Source organism: Euprymna scolopes, chromosome 34 (genome assembly GCF_053919585.1).
Source record: "Euprymna scolopes isolate OS-2025 chromosome 34, ASM5391958v1, whole genome shotgun sequence".
NCBI lineage: Eukaryota > Metazoa > Mollusca > Cephalopoda > Sepiida > Sepiolidae > Euprymna > Euprymna scolopes.
Window position 1 is genome coordinate 75,947,959 of NC_136515.1, and position 11,991 is coordinate 75,959,949.

An 11,991-nucleotide genomic window follows, 5' to 3' on the forward strand; every position below is an offset into this window, starting at 1 on the left:
ATCAGAAGAAGTTTAAAAAGCCAAACAGCAGCCGAATGTAGTCCTAAAACCATTAGAAGGCATCTGAAAATGAAGAGTTTCAAACATTTAAAGCCACTGCAGAAACTACGTCTTCTTGAACAGCACAAAACTAACCGACTTAAATATGCCGCCAAATACCAGACTTGGGATGAAGAGAAATGGGAAAATGTAATTTTCTCCGATGAAAAAAAGTTTAATCTAGATGGTCGAGATGGATTTCAACACCACTGGCATGATAAAAATTTGCCCATAGAGACTTTTTCCACTCGGCATAGTGGAGGAGGGTCTTTAATGATTTGGGGTGCTTTCTCGTCAGCTGGGACTCAAAAGTTGCAAGTAGTGAAAGGCCGGCAAACATCATTGAAGTACATTTCAATGCTTGAAAATACTTCTATCAGGGCTGAAGGCCCACGTCTGTGTGGAAGAAATTGGATTTTCCAGCAAGACAACGCTGCGATACACACTTCTCGACAAGTAGGAGAATACTTTTCTTCAAATAATATAGAATTGTTAGATCATCCAGCATGTTCTCCGGACCTCAATCCCATTGAAAATCTTTGGGGATGGATGGCAAAAGAAGTGTTCAAGGATGGAACTCAGTATGATTTGATAAAGGAACTTTCTGATTCAGTTTTCTGTACATCGGATAAAATTTCTTCGCAACTGATAAAAAACTTAGTCGCAAGCATGTCGAAAAGAATTTTTGAAGTAATTCGTAATAATGGAGGTTATACTAAATACTGATACCCTTTTTAGTAATTTATAATTGCCTTTTGTTAGATAAAATATCAGTGGTCTTATCATTTTGACCAGGTGAAAATGTTTGTTTTTTAAAAAATAATTATTGGATCAGGGTTAAGATTTCGAATGAAGCAGATTTCATTTTTTTCCATCATATTTTCCCTTTTGGCAATGGTTTCAACCATTTGATTGATTAAAAATTCGATAATATGCGTAAACGCTTACTTTCTTAAGTGATCTTATGATTTTGACCAGGACTGTATATATACATTATTCCATATCATAAAAGGCAGGCAAGTTCATAGATAAGCTAGAGAATTGACAAAGAAAGATCACTAAACTGGCTAAGAAATGGAGAAAGGCTGAAAATGAGTTCCCAAAACCATGCCCTCATGACGAGCGGCTAAAAGAAGAGTGTCTGGAATTTCCCAGAATGACAAATGTAGGAGTGTGCTGAGAGCGCAAACTACCTAATATCAGGTTGCAAGACCCTATTCGCTGATGGCGATTACACCAAGCGCCATAATAAGATCTAGAAGCACTTACACTGAAAAGCTTGCAAAGAGTTAGGACTTGCTGTAAGTGATAATGGCTGGGAACACAAACGGAAACCAATCACTACAAATGGGAATGTTAACATCTACTACGACACTGTAATAACAGCCAGAAGATACATTGAAAATAGTGCCGTAAAACCGGATAGTGTTACATGGAACAAAATTTTACATATAGCAAAAATCATTGATGTCATAGTTCCTAATGACAACGGAATAAATAGATCTAAAAGAGAAAAACTGACGAAATATGATGTTCTCAAAAGTAACCCCAGAAAACATCGAGGCTAAACCAAATAGGCATAATACCAGTAATGGTCAGTCCAACAGGTCTGATGAAGAGTAATCTTGTAAACTCCCTGAACTCCATTCCTGGCCCTCTAAGTGTTTATGCTATATAAATTGGGGCAATAACGGAAACTGTAAAAATCATCAAAAGAGCCCTTGGATACCTTGCATCATTACTCCACAAACAAACAAACACTATCATCATTACTCCACAAACAAATAAAACACTATCATTATTACTCCACAAACACACAAAACACTATCATTATTACTCCACAAACAAAACACAAACAATATTATTCCACAAACAAACAGAACACTACCATCATTACTCCACAAACAAACAAACAAAACAATATCAACATCACTCCACAAAAAACAAACACTATCATCATTACTTCGCAAACAAACAGAGCACTACCATCATTACTCCACAAACAAACAAAACACTATCAACATCACTCCACAAAAAAACAAAATACTATCAACATTACTCCACAAACAAACAAAACACTATCATCATTACTCCACAAACAAATCAAACATACACGAACAGACATTACCCCCTCAAATACTATCAATCCGGAGAGAAAATTATTTTCTCGTATGTTTCCTGTGAATAAAGTTTTCGCTGTAGTGTATAACATAATTGAGAAAATACCACGAAATATGATCTACAGAATTCAAAAGTTTACAATACTTTTGACGTGCGTATACTGCGACAATCCTGAACAACGCCGTTATAAAAGAAAAAACGAAATAACGGACTTTCGTCAATATTAAAGCAGATAGCTCTGGCAATCAGACCGAACACTTTTGCTGATAATCTTGTCATATGTACATTTTTATCTGATCTTTGTTAATCTATTCGTTTACTTAATTACTCTCTTATGCCTTTATTTCTGGATCCTTACAAAGGCTTAACTAATTGGGTTGTGAAGATTAAGCACATGAAGTTGTTAGCGTTTAACTCGATCATTCAAAGTCGTCGCATGGGTTTTTTACTATGTTAGCAAAAGTTATGTAGTCTTCGCAATCTTTCCTTGTGAGATTCATACATTTCCACCTTTTATGAAACTTTTACGTTTTGGGATTGAATAATTCAGTTGAATAAGATAACACAGGGATACAATTCTGAAGCCATGTGACTAGAGCGGTAGCTTGACAGACAGTCTGGGCAATTCTTTATGGTAGCTTGTTCAAGAGAGGTAAGGGGACAGTCAACCAGATCAGATGTGGCAATAGTATTCCATGCACGAGCGAACAGTGGCTTTGTAGAGATATAGTAAACTGGCCGAGAAGTTTTCTATGCAGGTAGAGAGAGCCTATTCTCTTTGCAGCAGCATTGGCAGTATCTACTATGTACATATTCTGTTTTATTATTAAAGTCTCATCAAACCATAATATATTAAATGCATAAGTAACACGTCGATTTCAAAATATTAGATATAAATATGTATATACTTACTCGCAAGTGTTGCCATGCACCGCGCAATTCAATAATTCCACACTCGAACAGCGGCCATGGATGGTAGCAGCCACTGAAAAAATAAAAATTGAAAAAACATAGTTCATCATCATCATCATCATCATCATCATCATCATCATCATCATCATCTACTGATGATGATGATGATGATTATGATGATGATGATGATGATGATGATGATGATGATGATGATGATGATGATACAGAAACTAATCCACATAAACTACACACACTTATCAAACATTTGGAAACTGCAACAGAAATGAAAGAAATGAAAGGAACACCACATGAAACCAAGGAAACTGAAAAGAATCTTATTCGCTTCCTGTTGCAATATTTTTGACATACTAAGAGGATACATATTTACTTGTTACGACCAAAGAAAGATGTGACACAAGGTCAGAAATTGTGGTCTTCACGCAGCGCCCCCGAAGAAGAGGTACTCTGGCATAACAAAAATTGTCTGGACAACCCTCTCAGCATTCCCCGGTAGTAAGCGATAAACTTACTCCACCTGAAGGCTGGGTGGCAAGGCCTCAAATCAACTGAAGCAGCAAGGAGACCAACTTTGCATGATAATGATAATAATAATAATAATAATAATAATAATAATAATAATAATAATAATAATAATAACAACAATAATAATAATAACAATAATAATAATAACAATAATAATATTAATAATAATAATAACAATAATAATAATAAAAATAATAATAATAACAATAATAACAATAATAATAATAATAACAATAATAATAATAATAATAATAACAATAATAAAAATAATAATAATAATAATAATAATAATAATAAAATAATAATAACAATAATAATAACAGTAATAATAATAACAATAATAATAACAATAATAATAATAATAATAATAACAATAATAATAATAATAATAATAATAAAAATAATAATAACAATAATAATAACAATAATAATAATAATAATAACAATAATAATAATAATAATAAAAATAATAATAATAACAATAATAATAATAATAATAATAACAATAATAATAATAATAAAAATAATAATAATAATAATAATAATAATAATAATAATAATAATAATAATAATAATAATAATAATAATAATAATAAACCGGCAATAGTACTTGAAAACGAGAATCCAAAAATCCTATGGGACATGGACATACACACAGATAAACTCCTCCAAGCAAGCTGACCACAGGATAAATATCAAAGAAAAGGAAAAACGGAGCAAATACACAAAGCTAGCCAGAGAGCTGAAAGGGATATGGATGAGGAAGAAAATCAAAATAATACCTATAATAATAATAGGAGCACTAGGAACAATTTTGAAAACCTTGGAAAAAAAAATGGGAGAAATTGGAATCAGAGGAATGGCTGGAAAGATACAAAGAATAACTATAATGAAAACAGCTGAAATATTCAGAAAACTCTTGAATGCGGAAACTAATACACATGAGCCACAAACTGCTGCAAAAAAACATGGAATCAAGAAACTGAGGCTACAAGAAATCTTATAGACACCCTGTTTGAATACTAACCCAAACCCGAAGCTGCAAGAAATCTTATAAACTGCCCCCACACATACACAAAATTTAAATAAAAGATAAATTTTAAAAAAAATTAAAAATTAAAATTAACCAAAAAGGGAAATTAGCCTTGGTTGATGTCACAAAAGTAGTTTTGAAGGGTCAAGGAGAACCGAAGAGGAAAAGCACTAACTAAACCTTCACTGGAGAAGTATAAGAAGTACTGATTTATTCTCTCTTCCAGTGAATACAAATGGTTGTTGCTGGCGAAAAATCAATGGTAATGACTGTTGTGATAACGCAAATTCATTTGTAAAGGCTATCAAACGAGGTAGAGAGTACTGGAAATATGAGGAAACTTGTCACCAAAACATGAGGTGAAACAACTTGTTATTAACTGTGAGTAATCTCTGATGATATCCTATGCAAGAACTCCTAGTTAGTACAAATAATAATAATAATAATCTGGAAACAATATAAACGAATGGTACAGACACAAATCGGAGGATAGTACTGGAAAACGAAAACCATAATATCTTTCATATATAATATTTTGATTGCAGAAATTCCCCTTTGGACCAAAGTACCGGAGGATTGCAACAAGCAAATATTAGCCATTATCTTATGTAACTTTAGAACGACATTATAAACACGTTTATTCGTTATAATAAAATCCTACATTTCATCCTAGGAGCAACATCATAATCGCACCATCTTTCGATGAAGTGGTTCATCTTTTCCTTTAAACCTAAAGTCCTCCTACCGCCCCCAGTCATCACCGGAAAGAAATATACATATTATAACTATATTTTCCTGGCACCCTCCGTAACTGGATCATAAGACATACCTTTATATTTCCATTTCTAAATTCAAAAATAGTAATTTCTCCCTTTTAAAATTCCGGCAATTCTCATTGGCTGAGCTCTGAATATTCTCATATTACGGAATTTTATTCTTCTCTATATAAACAAACAATTATTAAAATTTAAAAAAAATTGGTGTCACTAAGAAACATTTTTTGTTTATATTTACATGTGTTTCTGTGTGCGTGTGTTCTCATCAGCGTGCGTTACTAAAGAAAAGACAACTTTTGATTTTAAATACTTTGCAAAACCATTTTTTTAACGTTAATAAACATTATAAACTGCAAGTTCTATTTACATAATTAAATATTTATCTAATCAGTAAATTTTCAGTATTTTTTTCACTTTCTGTCTTGCTATTTTTGACTGTTACTTTCCGATCAAATTATGTGGCGTGTTCATTGTATGGGTCGGCCGATACAAAAGGTTGCTTCTTCGTTATTGTAGCGATATCATACAGTCGAAAGATTGATTATATTTAATAACACAATTATGCCTTAGGTATAGTTGTGTTGTAAAGATAACACCTACTTATATTTTTTGTCTATTTAAGTCCGATAAAAAAAACTGTGCGTCTTCGTTATTGTAAAATGTTTATTTGTATTTAGAAACACCATTATAACAAGTTACATTTTTTTGTTAATTTATGCATTCCACGATTCAACAAAACAAATGCTTTCGGTGGCCGTTTCTGTTTTGTCACGTGACATTTGCCGTAAATACATGAGAAAGAGTTTACATTTCTATTTCCAGCAAAAAGTATTTCTTTTATTAAATTATACATTATCGTTTTGCGTGCATTTTGGATATTTTCAGTACTGCGACACGGCAAAAGCAATATCCATGGGTACTGAGAACATGAACATAGGAATCATACATTTTGCCCATTATGTTTTGTTTGTTTTCAGCCACAGCAACGCGTGACCGGGTACAGCTGTATATATATATATATATATATATATATATATATATATATATATATATATATATGTATATATATATATATATATATATATATATATATATATATATATGTGTGTGTGTGTGTGTGTGTGTGTGTGTGTATTTAATAGCAGGCTGCCCGGTGTTGCCTGATTGTAAAATACGCATAAATATTTTATTTTAATTCATAAAAAAAAAAAATGAAACATGCGTATGCAAATATTATGTTTTTCATAAACATTTGAATTATTGAATAAAAATACTAGACCTGAGACTGAAACCAAAGCCTAAAGACAACAAGTCAAGTACGATAGCCATTAGGCCCGATTGACACGTTCTTTAAAAAGTGTTTTCAAACCTACTTATTCTAAACATAAGGAATCTGTCATGTGGACGATTCGCTCATGCGCATTCGTGAAATAGTTGATAAAAAGATAAAAGTCTGATGACCTTACGTAACAATTTTGACCCCTTAGCAGCCCTTTTTTCCGGAAGAAAACTTATTATAAAGTTTTCCACACGTCTAAATATCCTATATATCAAATGTCAAATCTGCAGGTCAATAATTCGTTGAGTATATAGGTTGAGAAATGTCTTCACACAAACATTCTCACTTTATATATATATATATATACTAGCATGAGTGCCCGGCGTTGCCCGAGTGTTTTGAGGTGTATGCTGAGCAAAACAAAAAAAAAACGGTCATTTTTTTAAACTTTGACCCCTATTATGACCCCTTAAAATTTATTGTTTAGGGCTCAAATAAAGTTATTAAGTTAGATCCATGTCCAAGGAATCTATATCTAAAATTTCACGTGTTTAGACCAAAAATGGTCGGAGGAGTTTGGTAGAGTTCTCAAAATCGTTGAACTTTGACCCCTTAACAGCCAAATTTCTGGTCGAAAATCAATCACATCGATTTTCCCAAATCTCAGTACCCCGTATATCAAATTTCGAATCTGTAGACTGAAAACTGACAGAGTTATTGCGTAGGGAAATGTACACAGACACACAGACACAGACACACAGACACATTCACTTTTATAGATATATATATGTGTGTGTGTGCGTGTGTGTGCGTGTGTGTGTGTGTGTGACATAATGCAGAATATATATATATATAAAAGTGAACGTGTCAGTGTGTTTGTGTGTCTGCGTGTGTGTCTGTGTACATTTTCCTTCTCAATAACTCTGTCAATTTTCAGTCTACAGACTCGAAATTTGATATACAGGCTACTGAGATTTGGGAAAATCGATGTGATCGGTTTTCGGCCAGAAATTTGGCTGTTAAGGGATCAAAATTAAACGATTTGACCTTTGAGAATTTTACCAAATTCCTCCGACAATTTGGGGTCTAAACACTCGAAATTTTAGATATAGGTTACTTGGACATGGATCTAACTTAATATTTTGATTTGAGCCCAAACAATCAATGTGAAGAGGTCATAGTAGGGGTCAAAGTTAAAAAAATTGACTTTTTTTTTGGCTCAGCATACACCTCCAAACACCCGGGAAAAGCCGGGCCGAAATGCTAGCATGTCTATAAAAGTGAACGTGTCTCTGTGTGTGTCTGTCTGTGTGTGTCTGTCTGTCTATCTGTCTGTCTATGTGTCTGTGTACATTTTCCTTTGCAATAACTCTGTCAATTTTTAGTCTACAGACTCGAAATTTGATATACAGGTACTGAGATTTGGGAAAATCGATGTGATCGGTTTTCGGCCAGAAATTTGGCGATTAAGGGGTCAAAGTTCAACGATTTGACTTCTGAGAACTCTAACAAACTCCTCCGACAATTTTAGGTCTAAACACGTGAAATGTTAGATATAGGCTCCTTGGACATGGATCTAACTTAATAACTTGAGTTGAGCCCAAAACAATAAATTTAAAGGGATCATAATAGGGGTCAATGTTTAAAAAAATTTTTTTTGCTCAACATACACCTCCAAATACCTGGCCAACGCCAGGCTGAAATGCTAGTATATATATATATATATATATATATATATATATATATATATATATATATATATATATATATATATATAGGATGCGGCAGAAATATCTCCCACATCTAAAATTTTCAACTATATCTTGGTAATGAACTCATGCAAGGGTTAATGATGTTTTCATTTAGCTAATAATTTTCCATTTTTTTTAAAGTACCTTACTCAAGCAATTCAATGTGCACCAGTCCAAACCATATTGCTTGATTAAGGTATGAGGAAGCGTTTAGCAAGCATTATGATGCACGGATTTCGTGAATGTTTTCCCTTCAACTAGACAGTTGTTCCAGTTTTTCAGATAGGGCAGGTCCTATTAAGTTAGTAGTTATTTTTTGTACCCTATTCAAGGAATCTAAGCTGGGAGTTTGTATCATACAATATTCCATGCACGGACGAATAAAAAGATAAGAAAGATTAACTTCCATAGTGAAATTTAACGTACTATACAAATGTCTTTAAATAATTAGAAAAATATGACAATATTAAATCTTTTTTTTTTTTTTTGCATATGGCCAGTACTGATGTTATAATTAAAAAAAATGGATTACTGCCAGCGTTCGTACGACATTCTAAATTTTGACCTGTTCAATTCGGTTCCTAGAACTCCACTTCCCTTCCCTCTCAGCTTCAGTCTTTTATAAAGTCTTTTTGGTGACGATGCCTCATTAATATGCAAATCATGCCCCCCCCTCCTTAAAGCTCATCTCACATAACCCTGTGCTCAAATCGGCACTCACACCAACTTCCAACATTCCTAGACTTTATTAGCCTCTCAAACGCTGCTAAACTTTAGTAGCCTCTGAAACGCTGGTAGACATTTCTGCCCTCTCAAACACCGCTAGACTTTACTAGTTTCTCAAACACAGGGTTTACTAAAAATGTACGACCAAAGTTATGCTCGATCAATGTACAACTGACTGCTCCTACTCTTTATCATATAGAAAGAATGTCGGAATTTATCTTGCTTACAGATAAATCCGACGCTAAAGTAACTAAGCATAAAAAAGCATGAAACAAAAGAGGGGGGGGGGGTAAAGAATAAAATATAAATGTCTTGCTTTGAAACGAAGAAGAAACTTTATTTACAATAAGTTGCAAATTTTTCCCTTTGCGGGCATTAAACTTAAACGCCAATGTAACATATGAAAAAAGTAACATGTAATGAAAAAATAACAACACTGCTGGTTCTTATAAAGAAGTTGTATGTATCCATTAACGAATACAACAAGAATATACAAAATAGTAGTATCTCCCATTCACACTCGCATATGAAATTAATTTTAGGAGCGTACTCACAATTGAAAGCTAGTTAGGCACGTGCCTTTTTCTTTCTTTTGTTTAAAGTTCTTTTAGAATTTTCCTTCCCTCCATGCTGCATGAAAACCGTAGACACACATGTATTACAGGAGCAAGACCTCGTCGCTTGTCCGGATAGAAAATTCCATAATACCTTGTCACGTAAAAGGTATTTTCTTTAAATTCTCTCCTCCTAAAATACGTGAAGGACCGTAGTCACGTAAATAGTTACCAGAAGTCTGCCTCGTCACAGCCGGGTATTAATTTCTTGCCGGGTTTACTTCTTTGAAGGAGGGCTCGTCAAAATTCCATTTTCAGCGCCGGGCAATGAACACGTTCACTCTCCACGACAGCAGAATTTAAAAAAAGGCCGAAATACACGCTGGGCTCGTGACGTCATTACAGAGCTAGCATTTCTTTTTTCTCCAAATTAAAGGGAGTTTCGTACAAACCGAAAATATCCGAAACTAAAAATCATAATAGACACAAAACACACACACACAAAAAATCATATATAAGAACCAGATAAACAATAATAAATGTAAACAAGGGGATGCACCATTATTGGTACAAAAAAAATTCCAACAAGAACGTATAAAGTTGCTTGAATCAGCAGGAGCCGAATCGAACATTTAGTTGTGCTGGATTTTAGACCTGCATAAAGGACTTTACTAAAAATGTACGACTAAATAATATACGACTAATTTGCTTCTGCTGCTTTGACACGAACGAAAACCACTGAGTTTATCAATGCAAAATATTGTAAAACTCAGTGGTGATATCATTAAAATAAACAATAAAATTAATTTACTCACCAGTTTCACTCGAGAAGTTATTTTTTTGGCAAATATATTTTTAGATCCATATAAAAAATATTTACAAAAAATATATATTTTTTAAAAAATATTCTCTCTTAAGGCAGATAGTAAATAGATAGTATTTATTTACATAATGAACTCCTTAAAACTGAAAAAAAACAAACTTTTTTTTCTAATTCTGTGTGCCACTTTTTTCGTTAAAAATCTTTGTAAAACATAAACAAGTTTATTTTTATTTATTTATTTATTTTAGATCAGTCGTGCTTGATTTTACTAATTATGCACGACTAAACGTCAAACACGATTGTATGTACGTCCAATTAAATCCTAAAAGACTAAGACAATTATTTGGCACACCCTATTGGAAAACAAATAATTTTCAGTCATTAAGGGCAGTGGCGTAGCAAAGGTGGGGCAGCGGCGGTCCGCCACAAGCAGCACGTTCCAGGGGGCGGCATTTTGAGAGGGTAAAAAAAAAATAAAAATAAATGAAAGCTAACAAAAAATGCCGAAAAGTTATGCCGAAAAGTTATGCCGAAAAGTTATGCCGAAAAGTTATGCCGAAAAGGTTGTAAAACATTAGAGATATTGGAATCAGAAAAATGTGTCCCTATTTTATGGACGGCACATGTCAGGGGGCGGCATTTGGAGATATTGAAAATAGAAAATAAAATTAAATAAAAGCTAACAAAAAATCGGAATTTTTTTACCGAAAAGTTTTTTTAAAAATCGGAACTTTTGGAGGCATTAGAATCGGAAAAATATATCCCTATTTTACGAGCAGCACATACCAGGGAGCAGCATTTGGAGAGGTGAAAAATAGAAAATAGAAAAAAATAATTAGAAATAAATAAAAGCTAACAAAATATCATAAATTTTATACCGAACAGTTTGTAAAAAAAATCGGTAGTTTTTGAGGTATTAAAATCGGGAAAATGTGTCCTTATTTTACGAGCAGTCCATACCGGGGGGGGGCGGTATTTTGTGAAGATAACAATAGAAAATAGAAAAAATAAATAAAAACTAACAATTACTGTCTTAGATGTGCTACCATAAATGGTAGTGTCGTCAGCATAAATGTCTACAAATGATGTAAGGATGTGATTTGGAAGATCATTAATGTAGATCAGGAAGAGAGTTTGGGTCCAGGATGGACCTCTGAGGGACACCAGCATTAATACTGTGAGCTTCTGATTTTTCTCCCTCAACTACTGCTCTTATGAACCTATCAGAAAGAAATGATTTAATAATTAAGAAGACATTTCCAGCTATACCATAGCTAGAGATCTTGTGAAGTAAACCCTTATGCCATACCCTATCAAAGGCCTTTGATATGGCTAGAAAGGAAGCCTCCATCGAGAGATTTGCTAATCCTACGAGATATAACTGTAAGCACATCTGCCGTAGATCTAGCAGAACGGAAACCATATTAAGTGTCA

The 11,991-nt window shown here is 33.3% G+C and overlaps 1 protein-coding gene across 2 annotated transcripts in view; it reads right to left on the minus strand.

Annotated features, from left to right (window-relative positions):
• LOC145259290 (uncharacterized) overlaps positions 1 to 11,991 on the minus strand; it is an 86,702-nt gene that overhangs the window by 69,659 nt on the left and 5,052 nt on the right. For both annotated transcript variants that reach the window (XM_080117162.1, XM_080117161.1), the window contains exon 2: positions 3,073 to 3,145. In XM_080117162.1, coding sequence (XP_079973288.1) covers positions 3,073 to 3,145 — 73 coding nt within the window. The remainder of the gene's footprint in view (positions 1 to 3,072; positions 3,146 to 11,991) is intronic.